The 23,500-nt window shown below is 56.6% G+C and overlaps 1 protein-coding gene across 3 annotated transcripts in view; it reads right to left on the reverse strand.

Annotated features, from left to right (window-relative positions):
• ADCY1 (adenylate cyclase 1) overlaps window positions 1-23,500 on the reverse strand; it is a 92,851-nt gene that overhangs the window by 41,969 nt on the left and 27,382 nt on the right. For all 3 annotated transcript variants that reach the window (XM_045089580.1, XM_013059645.2, XM_013059650.2), the window contains exons 3-5: window positions 15,025-15,143; window positions 11,002-11,113; window positions 1,640-1,767 (exon numbers count right to left, since the gene is read on the reverse strand). In XM_045089580.1, coding sequence (XP_044945515.1) covers window positions 1,640-1,767; window positions 11,002-11,113; window positions 15,025-15,143 — 359 coding nt within the window. The remainder of the gene's footprint in view (window positions 1-1,639; window positions 1,768-11,001; window positions 11,114-15,024; window positions 15,144-23,500) is intronic.

The raw sequence follows: 23,500 nt of genomic DNA on the forward strand, positions 1-23,500 counted from the left end.
GCAGTAAACCGTGCGTCAGGGATGGTCTCATTGAGACACGTGTGCCGTGAACAGAGGAGACGAGAGAGGGGCCTCCAGAGCCACGGAGACGGCCTCCCACCCTGGGCCACCCCTACTCTGGCCAGCTGTGTCGGGGTCTGCCAGTGGCCACAGCGGCCGCACCAGCTCAAGGGTGGGTCCTGGAGGACCGAGCCCACGCCATCTATGCCCCCTGATCCAGCACCGCAAACCAAGACACCCGGCCTTGCCCTGCACTCTGGCCTGATGTGCAAGTCTGACACTTTGCAGCTGGAGGGGCCCGTGCAGAGGAGCTGCCCACACGCTTCCCGGGGAGCCCTGGGCTTTCACTTCCACACCAGTTCCTGGTGTAGTCCTCAACACAGAAACTGAAACCTTCCCAACACCCGCCAGACCAGGAACACAGGCTGGACCCCTCTCCAGCCTCAGGAGTGGTCAGCACCCAGTCAGGGGGCGGGGCCTGAACGCACCTGCCCTCCAGAAGATCCATCCCCTCCCTGGTATCATCCTTGGCACCGCCCCGTCCAGTGGCAGGAGACGCCCCCCCTCGCAAGCCCGTCCTGAGCGCACACATGGGAGAACTGTCATGTCTGCACAGTGAGAAACCCTAATGGATGTGCAGCTGGTGAGCGGGTCACCCCGGGGCGGAACGAGCAGTGTCCCCCGATCCTGAGCTCCCCAGAATCACCACGGGGTCTGCATGAACTGGCCCCAACACCCCCTGCTCTGGAGCCCCCGTCCACCCAGAGGACCCCTCAGCTGCAGCAGACCGCTGGCATCCCTGGGCTGTCTTCCTCCCCTGACCCCAGCACTGGGCATCTGTCTCTCCACCACAGATCTGCCGCCACTGGCACAGGGACCCCCTCCTGGACGCTCATGGATGCCCCCACCCTGCCTTGCAGGGCCTGTCTGCGAGGTCAGCCCCACCACGCCTCCTGGTTTGCATTTCTCTCTCTGTTCTTCTGTGTTTCCCATACAACTGTGCGGCCACCACTTCCCGGTTCCAAGTGTGGACCCTTACACCGGTCCCCGTTAACCTCATGCCCCCGGACCACACCCACTGCTCCACACTGCTCAGAGGGGCCGCCAGCTTGGCCCCCCAGCCCCATGCCTTCCCTGTACGACAAAGGATCCCTCACTCTTCATCCCACTCCGACAGGAAGGGGCTGGCTTGAAAGGTCCAGTCGGCCCGTGGTGCTCCCGGGAGATGCCCCTGCTCCCTTGGAGTGCCCTCGGCAGAGAGCCCCCACACACCCCTGCATGCGAAGACGAGCACGAGCAGCCCCGTTCAGTGGGACTTGGCTGGACTGGAGCCGGACCTCCCCACTGACTCCCTGGGTGTCCTGTCTAGCTAAGTGGTGAAGCTGGTACCTTCCTGCACCCCTGATGCATCCCGGACCACGCCCCAGATGGCCACGGATGAGGACACGTCCCAGCAAACCACAGATGGGAGGTCTCGGGGCACCCAGCTTGGGCGGGAGCTCCCCCACCCCGCCTCACTGTGCAGCCCAGCTCTCTGCAGCCAGGGGACCGCCGGCCCCTCGGGACAGACCGGCCAGCACAGCGCAGGCCCGCGGGGCCCATGGGGGCATGAGGGGGACGGGTCCTCGCACGCACTCACGTGATGGTGTCGATCATGTCCAGCCCCATCTCCACGCAGCAGTGGGCATGGTCGGTCTTGGGCTGGGTGAGGCCCGACACACAGTAGTAGCAGTCCCCAAGGATCTTGATGCGGCGGCAGTGGTTCTCCTGGGGCCAAGAGAACAGAGCACACGTTAGTGACGCGCCTGGGGGCTGGCACGCCGGAGCACAGGCCTGTTCCCACACAGGGTTCCACCCCACCTGGCCAAACCCGTGCCCCGTTCAAGGTTGGGAAGCTGCCCCAAGTCAGAGCCAGCAGCTTTCCCGGGGATGTTCTCTGCCCCGGGTGCCCAGCACAGCGCCCCTCCTGGCCTCTGGCTCCAACGGCCTCGTGACGGACACTGTGCGTCACGTCAGACCCCTCACACACACACACACACCAGCCACCGTCGGGCAGGTGCACGCCCCCGAGTGTCCCTGAGGTGGAGGTCCAAGGGACATGTGGGCAGCTGTCACCAAAGAATCACCTGCCAGGGCCCTGAGCCCCATGGGACCGTCAGGGTCTGCACCCTGACCTCACCACCCACAGGGACACCCAGAACGTCCGCCACAGCATTTATCCAACACTAAGATTGTCGCGCCCACCTCAGTCCCAGGGGGAGGGGCTTCTGGCGCCTGCCGTGGGCCAGCCCATCGGTCTCGGCTGTGATATGGCTGTGACATGGCTGTGACTGCAGTTTCACATCTCAGACGCCCCCAGAAAGCTCGCATTCACATCCCTAAAATAATGGACAGCCTCACAAAACTCCTTCCCATGAGCGGGTCCTGTCTGTGGACGTCCACCACGACATACAGTGGAGACACTCTACGAAATGCACTAACGCACAGAAAAGTGACAGCAAATCCGCTGCCGTCCACACTCCAAATTTCATGAAAACACAGGACATTTCCAAAAACAAACAGGCATTGAGAAGCATGGCTTCTCTCCACGTTGCAAGGGTCCCGTGGCCTCGGACCCGTGGGCCTCTGCGAGGGGCTGGTCTCGCCAGCGCGTCCCAGGTGAGGAGAACCTCACAGGTCCCGAGATGTCCTGCACGCCCAGAACCCCACAGCTCCTGCTCTGAGAGCACGTCCCGGCGTCCCACAGGAAGGCCATGCCGGGGGCGACCTGTCCCATTGACGATGTTGGGGAGCCCAGAGGCAGAGGGCTGGCGGCAGGCATCCCCACTGCAGAGCCGAGGCCTGGGCCCTGGGAGTCAGCCCCCTAGGCTTCTCTGGCCACGCTCCCCAAGCCTCCAGGCCAGCGGGCAACACTGGAGCTGGACACTGGAACCCCCTGTCCCCATCGTCCCTGTCCCCAGCCGTCAAAACAGGCCAGCGACTGGGAGCTCCTCTCCCCCTCTCCCTGGCCCGCCGCCCAGGGCTCAGGCAGGACACCAGGAGCTGCTGCCAAGCCTCAGCCCGTTCCTGGCTGTCAAGACGTCCTCCTAGGGATCAGTCTGGGGTTCCAGGCGCCCGCCCACCGAAATGCCCACGGAGGGTTCGGCACTATTCTTGCTGACGATTTCGGGGGGGGCACCCATCGCCAGAGCTGGTACCTCAAGAGTGACATGTGCCCATCAGCCCCTGCATGGGGCGTCCCTGTGCCCCCTGCAGCCTCCTGCCCTTCTCTACGTGTCCTGTGTCGGGATGGGCAGGTGTGTGTGAGCTGCGTGAAGGAGGGGAGGTGCCCGCGGGGAGGCCCGAGCGTGAACGTTACTGCTCTGCACGGCTGATCCCCACATGAGGGCCGGGGGCAAAGCCACTTAGCAGGGGGCATCCGGGGCCACAGCCTCCTGATTGCAGCCTGTCAGCGGCAGACGTGACCTTGGTGACCGTCCCCCAGCACAAAGCCTCGGCTCCTCCTGGCTGGCCGCTGCAGGGCTGGGAGAGGACGCGGCCCCCAGCAGATAGGGGCAGTAAGTGGCTAACGTTTCGTCTTGTCCTTCTCTTGTCCGATGTCCTGGCTGTCGCTGACCAGCTTGAGAGACCAAAGGGGTGTTTTCATTGACCTTGGTGTGTTTTTGATTTAAAATCGTCCCCGTGGTTCCTGGAGCTGAGCCCAAACCTTTACAACGACAGCACAGCTGCTCCCGAGACCTCTGTCCTCCGCATCCAGACAGTCCCTCCACCCAGGCTGGGGGGCGGAGTAGCCAACGGAACCCAGACGGCTGTGGGGGATCCAGGTGGGAAGGCCTCATGCTGAGCCCGCCGGGTGGGGACTGCAGGCTCACCGAGGAGCTCTGACTGGCCAGGCCTGCCATGCAGGCAGCTCGGGGGCCTCAGAGGGCAGGGACCCTATGACGTAAGCAGTGGCGATCACTGGGAGGGGCACACGTCACCATTTGCTTCCACTTCCGTTCCACTACGGCATCTGCTCTGTTCGTCTGCGCGGGCCCCTGGGTGAGATGGGGGCCTGCTGTCCCAGATCCTCCGCCCGCCAGGAGGGACTGTCCAGGAGCAGATGTCTGTCCTGCTGTGGGGCCGTCTCATAGCCCCAGATGGGCCCATCACGGGCACCTCCCGGCAGCAGGCGGTCACTTGTGCGCACCTGCTCCTGGTGCCTGGAGCCGAGAGAGCACCCGAAGGACAGCCCCGCGTGCAGCACGATGTCTGACCTCGCAGGCAGGGCGGTCCTCCCTCGCACCCCTGTCTCGGGTCTGCACTGAGGAACCGAGCTGTGCAAATAGTTTACACACTTTTAAAAATGACATTGAGGGGCGCCTGGGTGGCTCAGTGGGTTAAGCCTCTGCCTTCGGCTCAGGTCATGATCTCAGGGTCCTGGGATCGAGCCCTGCATTAGACTCTCTGCTCAGCGGGGAGCCTGCTTCCTCCTCTCTGTGTCTGCCTCTCTGCCTACTTGTGATTTCTGTCTGTCAAATAAATAATCTTTAAAAAAATAAAAAAATTGGGGCGCTTGGGTGGCTCAGTGGGTTAAAGCCTCTGCCTTTGGCTCAGGTCATGATCCCAGGGTCCTGGGATCGAGCCCCGCTTCAGGCTCTCTGCTCGGCAGGGAGCCTGCTTCCTCCTCTCTCTCTGCCTGCCTCTCGGCCTACCTGTGATCTCTGTCTGTCAAATAAATAAATAAAATCTTTAAAAAAAAAATTGAAGGAGTGAAGTTATTTGGTGAGTTGGAAACACCCACACAAACTCAGAATTTGCTGTTATTTTTCAAAAAAATATGCCCATCCCCGTGCCCTGAGAGGCCGAGTATCAGCAGGCCACCTACCCGCTCTGGGAGGAAGCCAGGCTCCCGGAGAAGCCGCGTCTGTGTGGCGCTGTCTCTAGACACGGGTGGGGGACAGTCTTGTCCAAGGGAGACCAGAGGCGCCAGGATGGGCGCCCACGGGTGGGAGTCGTGAGCGTGCGCAGCGGGAACGGACAGAAGGTGTCCACGCACACCCAGTCCACAGACCCCAGTAACACCCAGAATGGAGCACCAGGAGGAAGAAGCTCCCTGCTCACCCCTGGCAGGTTCTAGGGCACGGATCCCTCATCTGGAAAACGGACCCGTGCCGCAAGCCAAGCACGTACGGTTTGGGAGGATCACCCATCAGCGGACGTGAGAACATTCTTCTATTAAGAGAATCACGAGCTAACAAGAGCGGGAAAAATGACAGGAAACACGCACCCCAGTGAATAGCCAAGCAGCCCGCCTTCGGGGCACCTGCCCCAGCACCTAGGTGTGACGTGACAGGAAGCAGGTGGTGGGGGGGTCACACACGTGGGAGCCACGGGAACCACGACACACGCTGCACCTGGCCGGGAGCTGGCGATGGACACGCCAGGGGAGGAATGGGGAAACCGCTGGAGCTTCTGGGAGGCTCCCCAACACACAGGGAAAACCCAGGCACCCGAGCCCCAGCGCTGGTGGCCTGCGGGCTCAGGGAAGGTGACAGGAGGGGGCCCCAAGGGTCCGATGTGCGTGTTCCCGTTTTCTGTCTATGTCCTGACGGGCATCAGGGGAACTTGCTAATTAGGTCCTGCTTGTTCGTACTCCACCAACCCCAGGGGTCCGGAGCCCACAGCCCCACATCCTCTCTGCACCCCCACACCCAGCCGCAAACCCGCTCTGTCCCCCAGGCCGGGTTGCCAGGACAGGGGCCACCCGGAGCCCAGGATCCACATCCCCTCATCGGCCTCACCTCTTCCTCCATGGAAACCCCGAGCGATCCCTGCCATGGTCCCCCAGCCCCTCAGCCTCCCACACACCCTGCCGTGCCCGTCCTCTGGGACTGAGGGGCTGTGACACACAGCACCGGCTCTGTGCTGGTGGTCAGTGCCATCCACAAATTACACCCAGACAAGTACCCCGCCTGGAACAAGGTTGCTGAGGGAAGGATGCCTGACGTGACAAGCAGGTGACGGGGCCCAGAGGGAATCTGTCCACTGGGCGGGTGACAAGGCATCGCTGTGACCAGTCGTGCTCAAGAGAAGGGCGAGGGCCAAGGCTGTGGGCACAAGGTGAGGTGACATCTAGGACTCGGAGGAAAGGCGTGACCAAGCAAGACAGGACAGACGTCAGCCAGTGTCGACAAGAGGGAAGGGGTGTCTGGCAGAGGCTGCCACGCCCCCTGCCCACCACACAGGAGAGAAATTTCCATACACGAATTCTGGAGCCCCTGAGGGCAGGGCCGGGTCTGACCTGCGCAGGCTGCTCCCATCATCTAGGCTAGACTGTTCACAGTAGGCGCACCGCAGTGAGCCCTGCCTCCTCCGTGTCACACGGGGGACCGACTGCGTTCCTCCCTTGCATGGCAGGCAAGGCCACCCGCCCAGGCCACCATGCCTCTCCCTGCATCTTCCCTGACCATGTGCCCAGGAGCATCACATGAGCTGGGCTCCCCACACCTTCCTAGGAGGAGCCATGCCACAGCTCTGAGCCGCCGTGGACGCAGAGAGGACGTCCCCTCCCTGAGGGACCCCTGAGGCACACCCCCAGGCTACATCTCTGCCCCCAGAAGCAGGCAGAGCAGGAAGGACCGGTGAGTGACCCTGGGGAGAAGGTCCCCAAGCCCCCTGCCAACACCCATGGTCCAGGCAATAATGGTCATACTCCAGGGCCCACGGAACCTTCTCCCAGAAAGGACATGCCAACGTGGTTCAAGCTGTCTGCTTGGGACTCCACCTTCAGGGGCATGCAAAGGACATGCTCCCTTGGTGGTCCCTGGGCCACCACAACCCCACGCGGCCCATGGGCGTGCAGCCAGCCCTCCAGCGGCAAAGGCAGTGTCTGCCCAAGGAAACAGCACCCAGAGCAGGACGCCCTGATTCCCGCTGCCGCTCCCACCTCCCAGGGACCTCGCAGGAGCACCGGGGCGGCCGCCAGCAGGCAGGGTGAGGGCGAGTTTCTGCGGACGACCTCCCAGAAACAAGTTCCTTGGAAATCCAGACACTACTGGTTTTTCGGGAAATGATGTGGATTTCCTGCTCATTAAGAAATAAGGAAAGCCTCATCCCAAGCGATGTAGGAAGCTCCGAAAAGTAAAACTCGGGGTGCACGACTCTGCGGGAACCACAGTCCTTCTGGGACCGTCCCTCCAGCCTCCCCGACAGCACGCACCCATGTGTGCACCCGCGTTCTGGAAGCAGGGGTCACGCCCCTCGGGCCATCCTGCACACACGCTGACCACTTCACATCTGCCCTGGGGTCAGCCCGAGCGGAGCGTGGACGACAGGCGCGCCGCGTCCTCCTCCCAGCTGGTCCGGGTTCTGACTGCGCTCGGCCCCACTCCAGCCTCCCTCCTGCGCTGCACGTTCCAGCCAGAGCCCCTCGCTCCCCCGTCGGTCTGCCGCATGCAAGCCCGATGGCGCGTGCACAGCACGTCTGCGGAAAGAGCGCCACCCAGCCGTGACCCCCAGCCCGCGGGTGGGCACGCTCCAGGCACGCGGCACCGACAGCTCGGAGCGGCTCCCGGGACAAGGACGGTGGGGCAAGGAGGGACAGCGGGCCACCGGGCCATTCCGCCTCTCACGTTTCTTGGGCCAGAAAGCCAAGGCACGAGATGCGAGGGTCCCAGTGAGTCCGTGCAGCTGCCCTGCGGGTCCCGGCCTCTGGCTCAAGCCCAAGGGAAGCCCGAGGAGGAGAAAGGATGGGGCACAGGAGGGACGGATGTGAACACACTCCCCGGCGAGCTCCGCCCTCAGACTGGTTTGCACGGGAGCACTCGGAGGAACCGAGATAACTAACGCCGGCTCGGATGCGGGTCACCACAGTCAAGGGCAAGGCGCATCAGGAAAACCCGAGAGCTTCCTCCCAAGATGACGGAACCCGTACACCGATCGAGGTGGGACCCCAAACACCAGGAAGGAAGCCACGCGGAGGCACATCCAAATCAAATCGCTTAAAGCCACCGGTGAAGGGAAAATCTTGCAAATGGTCAGAGAAAAAAGACATCCTCCGCGTGTTTCATCCGGAGGACCAGAGCGCCGTCCTTGGCGAGAACCCAGGAAACGCCTGTCAGCCACGTTCTGCACCAGTGACAAGAAATTCCACATATGAGGACAAAAACGAAGAGTTTTCTCAGAAACACGGACACTGAGAGGACTCGTGGCCAGCCCGCATGCCCTGTTTCCAGCAGCAGAACCGCGTGGAGACGTGCCCACCAATCCCACGCAGCCGAGAGTGGTGGAATGAACCCCCACGACCTTGCCCTTGTGCCTCCTCACGTCAAAGGGGAATAAGCAAAAATGGTAACAATGCAGAACGGGGTTTATGACAAAACGTACAACGTGCACAACGTCACAAGGGCCAAGCAGGCAGACGTGTCCCGTGAGCCTCGCAGACGGAGTCGAGGGCTCTGCCGCAGACCCCCAGGCAGTCCCCGTGGTTACGGCGCCAACGCGTCGGCCACCACGGGCACAAGGGGCCACGTCACAGAACTCACAGACCAGCAGGAAAAGTAAAACAACGACAAGAAACAGAGATGAATCACAGTGGGCTGCACAGCCCGGCGAATGCGGACTGTCGGATTCCGGGTAGAAAAGGCAAACCCAGCCCTTTAAAAGGACACAAACCAATGGGCGGGGGTTGGGGGGGGCAGTGGAAAAAGATGAAAAAGACACGCTTCCTGACAATAATCAAAGGGAAGCTAGACCAGACATACTAACACAGGACAAAATTAGGTTCCAGGTAAAGAGGAACATTTCTTTTCAAGATCTCATTTATGTGAGAGCGAGCGTGAGTGTTAGCGCACAAGCGGGGGGCACCGGGAAGAACAGACTCCTCTGAGCCCAGAGCCTGATGTGGGGCTCGATCCCAGGGTCCTGAGACCGTGACCTGAGCCAAAGGCAGACGCTTCACCAACTGAGCTCCCGAAGGGTCCCAAGAGGGTCATTTCTTAAAAAAGAACTAATTAGGGGCACCTGGGTGACACAGTCGGTTGAGTGCCCGACGTTAGATTTGGCTCCGGCCGTGGTCTCAGGGTCCTGGGATCCAGCCCCTCATCCAGCTCAAGGCACAGCGGGGGTCTGTCCTGATTCTGTCTCTCCCTCTGCCCCCTCCCAAAAAAAGACAGAGTTAGTCCATCAAGAGGACCTCAGAACCCTAAATGTTTAGGAATCGAACAGCAGAGCTTGAGAACACAGGCAGCAAAAGGGGCAGGATGGAAGGGGACGCAGACAGAGCAGAGCCCTCGCTCGGCACCTGAGGAAATGAGCAGCTGGGACGTGAGTAGAGACGCAGAGTGAGAACACCAGCCGAAGGACACAGGTGTGTCCTGGGGGCAGGGGCAGGTGCTCTTGTGAAGACCAGAGTGGGGTGGTGACAGTCGCCTGGGGCAGTGGGGGGTGAGAGGGGCAGCCGGGCGGGTGGCACTGCTCATCACCGAGTCACCAAGCAAACACGTCCCCACTGCGGCCAGGATGCGGACCTCTGGTCGCTGGGAAGACGGATAGGGACAGTTGGGGTAGGGCACAGCCTTCCACCAGCGGCAGGTGCTCCGACAGCTCAGTGGCCACAGAAGCCTCATCCGGAAGCTTCCTCAGGAGGGCAGGAGGCTGGTGCAGCCCAGGAAAGCTCAGAGCAGCAGCAAGAGAGCCCCGGGCCACCAGGTGCCCAGGCACTGGACGAAACACACATTCAGTCCCACACACAGGAGGTGCTGAGCTCCCGCGTGCCAGCGAGCCACACACACCAAACGGGACGTGCTCACACTCCCCACACCACATGGGACACGCTCACACTCCTCACTCCTCCATGTACTTCCCCAAACCGCAGGTGTCAGGTAGGGAGAAGGCGCCGGCGAACTTTCGTGTGGGCAGAGCCCCAGCAGCTCCCAGGGCACGAGCCCAGTGTCCCGACCCCTGAGTACAGGCCGCTGGGACTCCAGGGACAGGCAGCTCCACACCCCGTGGAACGACCTCATGGCTAGAAGCAGCGCCCGCCTGCGGTGCCGAGCTGCCTCCTACCTTCATCCTGGAAAAGAGGAAGCAGCCTCCCACCAACAGGGTCCAATGGGGCACGGGCCCAGGACCTCGCCGGTGTGCCCTAGGAGGAAGGGTTCTAGCGCGACCCATCTGGACATCACAGCTGGACGTCTCTGATTCCTGCCACCCCTCAAGGAAACGGCAGGGAGGAGTCAGGGCCAGCGTCCAGGTCTGGCCTGCCATTCGCCCCCTACACCGAGTGTTCTCCCGCCCGTGCTCGGTGCCGAGACTGCAGCCAGTGTGATGACATCGTCCACTCTTTCTAGCAAGCCCTTTAGCAGTGATCTTTCCTGAGAAGAGTCCTGACTCTGAGCAGAGCTTCCCTCCCTTACAACCCCCTGCTCAGGACCCCTCTGCATCCACCTCCAGGGAGGCTGGCCGGGCCGGTGGGCGTGGCTCTATGTCCCTGGGTCCCCCCAAGTCCTTACAGAACAGGGAAGGGGTCACGGTCCAAGGAACACAGGCAGGCAGCTGCCTCCATACCAAAGCCCAGGCCGGGCTGGTTATCGAGGCCTGGGCTTGACCTCTGCGGGGCTGAATGTGACCGGTCCCAGAAAGGTCTCAGCACGCCAGCACTCTCCTGCCACATGCAGGGGGTTCTGTCATCGTCACACGTCACCAGCTGACCCCAGACATGACCTTCAAGGCAGGGCAGCCTGCGCAGGGCCTCACGACCAGCCAGCATCTTCCAGCTCGGACCCACCTAGAGGTACTTGGGGTACGTGAGGCCGAGCACTTTCTTTTGTGCAAAGGAATTTCAGGTGGCCGGGCGGGAGCTGTGGTACCCTGGAGCCCACCAGACACAGCCAGCTGGGCTCCCCCCGCCCCCCCCACAGCTCCAGCCCCCCCCCCACAGCTCCAGGGACCTGCACTTACGGGGGTGGTGCGTATGGGAGTGGTGCTTATGGGGGCTGCGCTTATGGGGACTGTGCTTACCGTAGCCAGTTCGTCAAACTTGCCGAAGAGCTCGTTCAGGAGTTTCACCAGCTCCTGGGCCGTGCACTGCGACGCCAGGCCCGTGAAGCCCACGATGTCCGCGAAGAGGATGCTGCAAGGAAAAGGCACCAGGCTGCCTCCCCGACAGGCATGCGGGGGCCCAGAGCCGCGCAGAGGGCTGCCCTCACCATCCCCCAACATGAACCTGCTTACTCCTCAGGGCGGGCTGGAAGGGAAGTGTCCGGGTTCCCGTTATAGACATGGCTGGGGGAAGCAGGAATGCCCATGCGGCCACAGGGCTCTTGCTGACCTCCCAGGATACGGGCGGGGCACACTCCATGGCCACCAGACCTGCCCCCAGCCCAAGAAGGCCAGTGGCCAGCAGCCAGTGAGCGCAAGGCTGCCTGTAGGATGCGAGTGGGCCTTCTCGCCATTTCCCCTCCTGCCGGCTGACAGGCGACAGAGCCCCGCAGTGGAGCCCCAGCTGGGGTGTGCGTCGGGACAGGGCCTTACCTTGCGGGATGGAAGCCTGGTGTGTGGGCATCTGATTCCTACAGAGTGGGGTGGTCGAAACAACAGCGCCCACCCCCTACCCCCCACCGCACAGGCTCCCTCTGCCTCACGCAGCACAGCGGTGCCCTCACTGTGATTCTGCCTGGTACAAAATTCCGCCCTTGAACGTGCCACCCCAGCCCCTGCTTCTAGCCCTCCCTGTGAAAAATCACACATTGGTCTTGTGGGCAGTCACCTGCCTGTGACACGCCTTCTCTCCAGGTTTGCTCCTAGTGTCTGGCCCTTAGGGCTCGATTACAACATGTCTAATGGTGTCCTTGTTGTGTGTGCCCTAACCGAGCTTCTCAAATGTGTAGGTGAGAGCCTTCCATCAAATTTGAGATATTTTGAGCCATATTCTTTTTCAAATATTCTTTCTGCCCTCTTCCGCTCCCCTGGGACTCATCATGGGTGTGCTGTTGGACTGGCCAGTGTCCCTGGAGTCTCTGAGCCTCTGTTCTTGCTCCATCACCCTTTGTTCATTCTGTTCATCAGGTTCCACGATCGCAACTGCCTGTCTTCAAGTTCACCAATTCTTTCTTCAACCTGCTCACATCTGCTCAATGTGGAACCCCTCCCCGACCTCACAGTGACCTTCTCATTTTAAGTATTATATTTTTCAAAGTCAGAATTTCTGGAAGTCTTTCTCATGTTCTCCTTTGTTTGAACACAGTTTGTTCTTTGAATGTATGTAAAACAGGTGATTTAGGGGCCCCTGGGTGGCTCAGTCAATTAAACATCTGTCTTCAGCTCTGGTCATGATCTCAGGGTCCTGGAATGGAGCCCCATGTCTGGCTGTCTGCTCAGCGGGGAGTCAGCTTCTCGCTCTCCTTCTACGCCTCCCCCACTCATGCTCTCTCTCTCTCTCTTTCAAATAAAAACTTTTTTAAAAATGGGGAATTAATTCTATCTAGAAGTCCAATGTGTGGGCTTCCTCTAGGACAGCTTCTATGGACTGCTTTTTTCATTCCTGCATGAGCCATACATTTGTGTTTTTTGCATATTGCACATGTTCTTATGGAAAACTGAATAGTATAAGGTGGCAAGTCTGAAATTGAGAACACCTCCCACCCTCAGGATTGGGGTTGTTCTTGTTGCTATTTATGTTGTTATCTGTTCAGTGACTTTTTGTTGCTGTTGTTCAGTGACTTTTCTAACAAATCCTCATGTGAGACCATTAAAATCTCTGGTTGGTTAGCCTAATGGTCCGTTAATGGCTAGACAGAAATTTCCTCACATGCCTGCAGCCAGTAAGTCTCTCAGTCCTTGATGATGGGCACGTAGCCAAGCAGATTCCAGCTCTGCCTGACTCTACTCTTCCTGGTTGCACATGGCCTCAAGGTCAGCCTCAAGACCTCAAGGACAGCCCAGAGTCCTCGTGGTCCTTCCTGAGCAGGCACACAGCCCTACTGTTTGGCGTGATCTTCTGATTCCCAGAAACATTCACAGAGCCCTGACAGACATCTCATTCCCCAGTTTTAAGATTTTAGTGCCCTGCTGCTGGCCTCAGTTGCTATCACTGCCTGTGACAGCCATGATGTTAAAACAATTGTCACTGATTGTTTTTAACAAATGTCCCAGGGCAAAAGCTGTTCACAATGAGTGTTGAGTCAGGTCAAATAAAGACAAGCCTTGAGCAAGGTTTTCCAGGGAATTCCCAGACAGTCAAATAAGGACAGTTCTCTGAGAATTTGTCAAAGCCCTAACCCCATTCTGTCCCCTCAGATGGCTGTCAGTGGGCAGGTTTTCACTGAGATTGCAGCCAGTGGTTTTCAAAGCCATCGCAGAGCTAAAAAGAGTGAACAGGGTAAGTGAGAACTCTACAAAGCTCACTGCTTTTGCCAAGATTTAGCTGTTTCTCTTAAATACCATTCCTGGATTCCTCAGGCTTTGGCTCATGTCCGGTGCTCTGACAACGCGGACTCTGACAGTCTTTGTCAGTACTGTCAAGGCTTCTATGGAGGAGAGGATTTACAGATGTCCTTACACCACTGTTCCTGAAGGCATCAGCCTTATTACTTGTGAGTGGAGTACTGACTTGGGTCTTTAATCCTGATGGGGTGGGGAACCAGTGAGGGATTCTAACAAGGATGGTGAGGAGGACAGTGAGATGTTCACATCTGGGCTGGAGGAAGGCACCTCTCACCCTATGTGAGCGTGGCCAGGGAAGCTAGGCTGGGGCTCGTGCCGTCAAGGACGGGACCCAGTCTCGGCTTCTTCTCTTATCTCAGAGCTGTTACACGTGCACCTGTTGGGAAACGTGGCACCCCCCCCCCCAGGGCATGTGGGTGGAAGGAAATGGTGACTTTGCACAAGGGGGTTTGTTGTTGTAGGCCAGAAAAAAGGGAGAGAAAGGCACATGGGCACTGAGCACCAGACTCACCCCCCCACCTGCCACCCCAGGAGGCTCTTGACGTCTTATGCCTTCCCTGCTGTGTGCAGATGCTCTATGCCCCTCCCTCAGGCCCTCCCTGGATTGTTCCGGTGGTCTTGTCTCAGCAGGGGGCTGGGTCACTGTGCCCTGTCCTTACCCACCATGGAGAGAAAGGGAATGAAGGGGAAGTCTAGGTGAATGTCAGCGCCTTTGGAGACTCAGTCCACAGCACTCAACACAACCAGGAGGGTTTTACTCTGTGGTGTCTGCAGGGCCGCGTGGCAGCCACCAGCGCCTGCCTGAGTGACACCTAAGTAAGGTGCCACACTTAGCTAGTGTAAGTGCTCTCCCGGGGAAGGCACGATGGAATGGAGCACAGTTATTTTTAGTTGGGTCTCGAAAGACAAGCACACAAACACCAGAGTGTGTCTGGGGCAAGGCCGTTTCCTCACCTGTAAAATGGGAACAATCCCTACCTCCCGGGGCCGCCGGGAGAGACAGAGCATGGGCAAGAGGAGGTCTACCCCAGGCCCCAGCGCCGAGCAGAAGAACGCTCAGCTGTCACTCCAATGTGGGCCAAGTCCGCTCAAATTCCACCACCCAAACCAGCTCAGGGCCAGAGTGCCAACCCTCTCCACTCTCGAGCCCACACAGGAAACAGGAAGTGAGGAGTAGGGGGACAGAGCGGCTGTGACACTGTCAGCCAAGTGTTCTCCTGGCCCGCCCTCCGTGGGACCTGCTTCCCGGCCGGCAGGTGCTCACCTGGGCCTCCTGACCCACACCCAGCCCCTCTTCCCCTCAAACGAGGGACCCTCCACCCCTACCGGCCCACGGCTCCCACCTCTGCCATCACCCGCACCCCCACGCTTACCCCTCACCTCCTTCCCCCACCCCCCACCATCGCCTCCTGTCTCCGTCACCTTCTCTACCTCCCTCAGCAGCCCGTATCCATCACCTCTGCTTCCCTCACTTCCCACCATCCCCTTGCCCTCACCCTCTCCATCAACACCCGTCCCTGCAATCGCCTCCTCCTCCCCCCACACCTCCTTCAGTGGAGCTGCCCGAGGCCCACCACCGCCAGCCGGCGTCAGCCCTACCTCACATTGTCGTGCCGCTGGATGTAGATCTTGTGGAAAATCCTCTCGGGGGGCTTCAGGAAGTCCTCCTTCATCTCCATGGCAACATTCCGGGGCAGAAGACTCATAAGCAGCCGCTCCTGGACAGGAGAGACAGACCCGTGTGACACAGCGGAGGCCTCCCCACCAGTCCTCAATCACCCCAAGGTCGGCACCGGGGAGCTGCCTGCATGAGGGCCCACACCTCCCACCATGCACCAGTGCGCGGTCTGGTCTTGCAGATCCCTGCCTGGCCCCCGAGCCCTGGCGGGTTGTGCCCAGGCCTGGCCTCTCATTCCCCGGTGACTCGCTCCCAGAGAACTGGGAAGGGGCCCGCATCTCCACCAGAGCGCCCAGGCCACCGTAGCAACCCTCCTCCCCCCGACCCGTGTGCCCCAGCTGCCCCGTGCAGGGCTGACAGGCAGGAAACACAGGATGGCCCGGCCTCACTCGCCACCCCACTGCCCAACACGGCGCTGAGATGGACCTCAAGATGGGCTGCAAACACCCATTCCCCAGGACCGACAGGCCCCCATGATCTCACAGAGACAGACAGACAACACTGCGTTTCCCCCTGGTCTTGTCTTCTCGTTTCTTCGTTCTCTATGGGGGTCAGATTTTCTTCCCCTGCAGAGAGTGGAATAAACATCTAGGCTTTTCCAGAGGAGCACGGCTGCCCCGGAGACTCCATCATTCTTCTGAGGACCCGGTTTCCTCATGCAGACTCTGCCTCTCTTCCTCCCAGGGATCCTTGCCTGACCTCAACCCCACCGGCCCTTGACCAGCCGGCCGCACCTGCATCAGAGGCCCCTCCCTCGGTCCCTCTCATGCCCTTTCCCACCCTGCTTCCGAAAGCAAAGGGAGAAAAACTGGCATTGCGATCCCCCGTAGAATTAGGGAGGACAGCCACCTTAGAACAGCAAACACAGGCAGAGACAGGGCAAGAGGAGCCCCTCCCTTCCTCCCTCACTTCATCCCTCCAGCCCAGCTCTGCTCTGGCCCCAGGCCCTCATCGGCAGCCGGTTCCGTTCCCAGAGGAACTCCAGCAGAGCCCTCAGGCACCTGGCATCCGCCAGCCCAGCGTACGCAGCCAGTGACCCTGCAGGACCACAGATCCATTCCGTGAGGCCACATCTCTGCCCGGAACAGCCACAATCCCCTGCGACGACCTCAGGAGGACGGTGGGAGCGGCGGCAGCGACAACAGTCACTCAGAGCCCAGCAGTCCTCTGGGAAATGGCCACGGAGGCCTGGGGCAGGGTGTGCGGGCTCCGGATTCCACAGAGCCCTTGATGGGCCTGCGACAACATACCCCACACACTTGAGAAGTTTCCACAGGGACCGTGTTTCCACATAAGCTGCCAAGGGGGAAAGTCGGGCCCAGCCCCGCGAGATGTGGCTGGAGCCGAGCATGGGTCGGGGAGGCCGGCCCTGGTCTCGGGCCCAGATCCTGTGCCCGGAGTGAGGCCTGGCTGTACCCCGAGGTCCACCCACACGGCTGCCAAAGGGACAGACTCCGATGCAGAGGGACCTCACAATGGTGCAATGGCCTATGGCCACTCTGGACGTCAGGTCAGCTGTGGGGAGAGGCCTCAGGTCCTGGCCGAGCACATGGAGTCCAGACGTGGACATGTCCAGGCTGAGCGTGTGAGGACAGCCCTGGGGGTTAAAAAGCCTCTACAGAGTTTATGGGAGCTGGTGGGTGACTGGGGTCTGGCAGGTGGACGCCAAGCCCCCCCTTAGCCAGGAGGCCTGGGGGTGAAGACTGAGACAGTCTGCGGGTGGCTGGCCATGCCCAGAGGCACGGCAGGGCTCACACGCGCTACCACGAGAGGCCCAGAGCAGCATTAGCAACGCGCACATACTTGGAAGCTTCTGGAAATGCTGTGAGGCACAGGCGGGGACACAGGTAGAGCTGGACCTTACAGAAGGTCGGCCACGAAGGGCCCAAAGAACACACAGCTTCACGCTCTTTCCTGGGAAGGACCCTGTGTCACGGGGCCCCACACCCCAGGTAGCCTACGCCACCGAGCCATGTTTAGGGGCTCGGGGGGTGGCACCTACCCCCTGAGGGAGTGCCCTGCGTGGAGGGTCCCTGGGGAAAAGGACGGCAGCCTGGCCTCGCATCCCAGCTCTGCCTTTTTGGGTCAGTCCTGCACTATCTGAATTCCAACCCATGAGACGAGGAGACAGGCAGGTGTTGTCTGAGAAGGGGTCACGGTACCGTGGGGCCCCACGCCCCATCGTGCCTGCCAAACCTCCGAGTCCCACTGTCCTGGGTTTGGCACTGAAATCCTTCATCAGCTCCTATAAAAATGGTGTATCAGATCTAACAAGGGAGGCCGCTTCCCCCGCGTCTATCACACACACACCCCATTCTCCTAACGCTCTGGAACCGCTCTCTCTCTCCGGGGATCCGGCTGAGGACACAGCTCTGGGACTTGGTCTGTGCACCACCCCAGCTGTCCTCACTCCACGATCTGGAGTTAGGACAGGGAAACAGAGACAGCTACAGACCAAGGGCTGCGCCAGGAGGGAAGGAGGGCCTGAAAAGGCAGACTGGGCCAAAGGGAGGGCAACATGCTGGGCAGTGGCGTCAGGGGCTAGGAGAGAGGCGAAGGCAGAGCTGGCCGCTGTCCTCAGATCCCTTCTCCACCTCTAGCACAATCGTCTATCCCCTTCCTCTCATCTGGGGCTTGGTGACCTAAAATAAACACTTCATGGTCCAGGCTCCCCACATAGCAAGAGGTGGCCCATGAGATGGAGTCTGAAAGGTCATGTGAGAGCTACTGGAATGTTCCTTAAAGAGAGCCTGTTCTTCCTTTTCTCCCTCTGTTGCTGGGAATACAGTCACGATGTCTGGCTCTCTACCCACCATCTTGATTCACGAGAATGAGGGGACACACACTGACAATGGCAGACCAGTTAACAGATGGAGACTGGGTTGTCAGGGTCACACGGATCAGCTCTGCCACATCAACCATAAAGGGACTCCCAGGAACCTGTATATGAGGGAGAAAGAGCACGCTTGCCTGCATAAGCCTTTGTCATATGAAATTCCTAAGGGCAGGCTGTCCTTCTGGCCAGAGGCTCAGTATCAGCTCCGTGCACAAGATTAGGGACGGTACCTAAACCCAGCACACACAACCGGGAGTAAAGGCACACCACGTTCCCATAGGGAGCAAAGCGCCATCTGGCAAGATCAAGGGCCCATCCCCGATTAAAAACAGCAAAACCTGGGACAGAGTCATTCTCTGACATCATAAAGACATTACCTGCAATCCACACCCAATCTCGAACTAGCCCTAAACCCCAGGCAGCAGTGAGCACTGCGAACACGGCATCAGGGGGCACAACACGGATGCCTTCTAATCGGCACAATAAAATACAAAGCCAGATATCCAAAGGGCAGGTTTATGAAAGTGGACCTACAAAGTATCTGTTGATCATACAAAGCACCCCAGCATCCTGTGAACCTGACGACACTGACCCTGACTATCAAAATGAAGCTTAAAATAAATGTACGGTTCCTTAAAAAAATTCGATATTTGAGTCACAGCTTGGAGGACTCTGCTTCTGGGAGATGTTGTCTTCCTCCTCCCGCTACGTGTACTCAAGTCCAAGGTGTTACATGTGAAAGTCACAAGAAGACTCTGGAAGGCAGAGGGAAGGAGGCACAGATGTGGGGACAGAGGAGCAGCCCAGAGGTGAGACCATAGGCAATCTGTTCACCTTGTCTCCCAGATTGGGAGCTGGAGACAGGGCAGCCCAGAAATACCCAGAAACACCAGCAGGCACCAAGCTGGTGCCTCCCCTTAAACCCAGCTCTCTCTGGCCGAAAGGCCAGGAGAGGGGCAGCCTCCTGAGAGGAAAACTCTAGATAACTGTCCCACTCCAGACAAACCACTGAAACTCCTGCACATCACCACACTCCTCCACTGGGAGGAGGCAGCATGCACACCAGGGCACCAGCAGCCCGGCCTTTCTGGATAGTAGCACACACAGCCTGCTGCTCAAGTCAGGGGAGAACAAGGGCTCTTCTGCTCTTCCCTCCCAGGCAGGAGCCAGACCCCCCTCCAGCGTGGCAGTAAGGAGGAACCACCACGAGCCCCAGCAGAGGCCCGGTGTGGAGCACAGACTCTCCACCGCACCTGCAAGTGGTGTCCCCTTCCCCTGCCAAATGAAGGAGTCACAGAAAACCAGCCCAAAACAGAAGGTCCAGACAGGACCCAGAGTCTCACTCCTTATACCCCAAAAGTCCTGGTTCCTATTGAAAACCTCTCAGCATCTCAGAACCAGAATGGTCTCAGCAAATGAATAAAGATAATCAACAGGCAGCGACACCCGGACAAACACAATAATCAGAGTAATTAACAAGCCTTTAAAGCGACTATTCCAAGAGTAACTCAATGAGCAGCCACAAACACATTTGAAAAAGGGGGGGGGGGACTCCAGCAAAGAGATAGAAGATACAAAAGAGAATCAAATGGAAATTTTAGAACCCAAAAAAATAATGAAATAAAAAGCTCGACAGGTGGCAGAAAAGAGAGGAAAGCCTAGGAGAAAGCCTGGGAGAAAAAATCCCAAAAACACAGTGACCCATGGGACTGTAATAGAAGATCCAACATTCATGTCAATGAAATCACCGAAGATAAGAAAGAAAATGGCTGTAAAAATATTCAGAGAAATAATGGATGAAAAGTCCACAAAGTTGACCAAAGACATAAACCTCCACACTTGGGAAACTGGGAAGACCCCAATAGAGACAAACCAAAGAAGTCCATACCAGGACACAACATAACCAAACATCAGAAAAATAAGACACCAGGGGCACCTGGGTAGCTCAGTGGGTTAAAGCCTCTGCCTCTGCTCAGGTCATCATCTCAGGATCCTGGGATCGAGCCCTGCATCGCATCAGGCTCTCTGCTCAGCAGGGAGCCTACCTCCTCCTCTCTCTCTCTCTCTCTCTCTCTCTGTCTCTGCCTGCCTCTCTGCCTACTTGTGATCTCTGTCAAATAAATAAATCTTAAAAAAGAAAGAAAAAGAAAATGAAGACAACAGAGTAGCCTTCATAGCAACGAGAGAGTAACAATGCCTCTCCCTCAGAGGAAAGGTAGTTTGAATTAAAGCAGATTTCTCATCAGAAATCATAGAAGCCATGAGAAAGTAGCATGTTTTTCCAGTACTGAGAGAAAAGAGCATATTTCTCCAGTGCTGAGAGAAAAGAACAGTCCACCCAGAGCCCTTCAGGAATGAAAGAAATCAAGACGAGCTCAGACAAGGGAAGCTATGAGGATTTGTCACCAGCACACCTGCCCAAAAGAATGGCTGAAGGAAGTCCTTCAAACAGAAAGAAAAGAAGAACAGGAAGCATCTCTGGGAATCAGGGAGGAAGAAATAACACGGTACGAGCAAAAATATGCATGATTACAATATATTTCTGTTCTCCTTTATGTGCTGGTTGAAGGAAGAATTATACCACCACCTGATGTGGCTCTAAATGTGTGCAGAAGAAAGACTTAAGATGGTTTCTCACAGATGAGGTTGAAGGACAGGAAGGTGGAGTTTCTGCACTTTACTCTAACTGGTAAGATGGCAACAACAGTAGAATGTGATGTTATGCGCATAGTGTAAAACCTCGAGCCTCACTGAGGAAGACACACGCTCAAGGACACGACGATAAATCAAAACTGAATTCTAAAAAAAATATTCAAGTAACTCACAGGAAAACAGGGAAAAGAAACAGAGAAGAAAACAGAAAACAAAACATAAAATGGAACACTTCTCCTCTAACATAATAATCTCGTGAAAAATAAATGTTCTAAACACACAGAAGACAGACACTGGCAGACCAGATTAAGAAAGCATGACCCAACTCTATAGGGTTGCCAGGAAACTCACACATAAAATAGTTGGGCTCAACGGAAAAGGATGGGAAAAAAATATCACGCAAACATTAATCAGAAGATAAAAGAAGAGTCTGTATTATTATCAGATAAACTAGACTTCAAGGGAAAATCCTGTAAGTCAGATAGGGACATTACACATGATAAAATACAGTCTACCCAAACACAGCAATCCTAAATATGCATGCACCAAACAGCATAGCTATGAAATATGTGAACCAAAACCTGATAGGACCAAAAGAAGAAAGAGACAAATCTGCAATGTTAGCTGAGGGCTTCTGAGAGAAATAAAGCGATATAAAAGCTGGACAGAGACCACCAATAATACAAAAGCACTCAGGAGGACCACCATACAACAGTATATAATCAACAGAAGTGCAGAATACACATCCTTTTCAAGCATCCCAGAACACACACCAGAACAAGCCATTTCCTGCCTGGATCACGACAAAAACTTTAGCCTATTTAGAAGAAATCAAATAATAGAGTATGGCTTTGGAAACTCATGGACTCCAACTAGAAACCAATAGCAGAAAACAAAAGAAAAAACCCAAATATTGAGAAATTAAACAAAATAATTCTAAGCAATCCAGGAGCCGAAAGGATATCCCAAAAGGAACTTTTAAAAATACACAGAACTGAATGAAAGTGAAAATACAACACACTAGTATCTGTAGCATGCAGCTCCGAATGGGAAATTTAGGAGACTATAGGCTTGCATTAAAAAAGAGAAAATTATCAAATAAATAATCTAAGTTTCCATCTAAAGAAAACAGGAATAGTAAACAAAAGAAGAAATCAGTGAAACTGAAAAGAGGAAAAAAAACCAAAATCAATGAAACAAAAATGTGATATTTTAAATATATCAATAAAATATACAAACCTCTAAAAAATAATAAAAAAATAAAAATAAAAATATATATACAAACCTCTAACAAAACCAGTGAGAGAGAAAGAGAGACAGATGCGACACAAATACACAAAATCAGGAAAAAATTCTATCACTACAGACCCTACAGACAGCAAAAGGTTAAAGGGAATAGTAGCAACTCTTCACACAAATCTGACAATTTCAAAGAAATGGACAAACTTCTCAAAAAGCATAACCCACTAAAACTCATCCAATAAGAAATAAATACTATAGGAGTGGGACAAGATGGCGGGGAAGTAGGAGGAGGCGCCTTTCCAACCTGTACCCTAAAGTGAGCTGATTACCTACCAAAGAACTCCGATCACCCATGAAATCAGCCTGAGATCAGAATTATACACGTTTGGATCTCTACAGTGGCAGAAGACGCCAGTGGGCAGGTAAAGCGGAGTGGGAACGTCAGACTGATACTGGAAGATAAACAAAAGGGGGAGGGAGCCACCAGAGGCGACTGGTTGGAAAAGTCACCGAGAGGGAGAGTGCCCTGCATCTGGGGACCAGCATTAACTTGGAGACTGGTTGAAAGCACTCCAAAAGAGCAAAGGATCTTGGTGGTGGGGGGGACTGTGGGAATCGGGGCGGCTAGGGACAGGGGCATAAGTCCCTGGTCCCAGGACAGCCTCCCCTGGCGCTGAGCCAGAGAGAGTGCAGCAGAGAAACCAGGTCTTGGTCCCTAAGCCACCAGCACGCCCAAGAACACGTGGGGTCCGGCTCCTGTGAGGGGATGGGAGCCATGCCAGATGGCAGAACGCGCGAGCCCTGCTATAGAGCCTGAGATGCACGCATCCTTCATCCTCCCCTGAGAGAGGTACAAAGGCCCAGCTGGCGCCCTTTGATACACGCCATTGTTTCAGAGCCTAAGACACGTGCACCAAACTCTCCCCCAAGAGAGGTGCGCGCAGCCTGGTGCTTTCGGACCTGCGCCCCGTTCTCAGAGCCTGAGACCCGTGCACGACCCACAGCCTCCCCTGAAAGAGGTGCACACAAGCAAGGCGCTCTTAGACCCAGAAAGACCAGGCACTCCCAGCCCAGGCCGGCAGAAAAATCTCAGTGTGCGATTGCTGCTTGGAACCTCTCTCGTGGTCTGGAGCTGCCCAGACAGCCACCACTGCCATGGCTTTGGATACAAGCAAAAGATCCTGCATCCCCAGGGACTGTGACTCGGAACCTGCTCTGCCAGCGGCCAAGGGGGATCTTATTTGGGCTCTGCAGCCAGACTGAGGCTTCTCTCTGAGAGGGAGGTCAGGGTGCACTTTGTTTTCCTCTAAAACTACAAAAAACATCAAAAGCGGTCAAGGTGAGAGAGAAAAAAAAAAGAAGAAAGAAATACTATAAACAAAATATTTGAATAGCTCTGTAATCTATTAAGTAAACTGAATTCTTAATTTAAAAAATCTGTAGATCCAGATGGTTTTACTGAATATGATACATTACGCCAAGAGAACACAACCCAATTCATTATATAAAGTTAATATTATCTAACACTAAAATTGGATCAAAATAAAAAGAAAACTACAGACCAATATCCCTGAAGAGTACGGATGAAAACACCCTTAACACAATATTAGTGTATCAGCAATACATAATAACACCTGACCCGGGTTTAATCAGGGGATACAATGCGA

The sequence above is a fragment of the Mustela putorius genome, unplaced genomic scaffold, assembly GCF_011764305.1.
Source record: "Mustela putorius furo isolate JIRA1106 unplaced genomic scaffold, ASM1176430v1.1 tig00003845_pilon_pilon_pilon, whole genome shotgun sequence".
Lineage (NCBI taxonomy): Eukaryota > Metazoa > Chordata > Mammalia > Carnivora > Mustelidae > Mustela > Mustela putorius.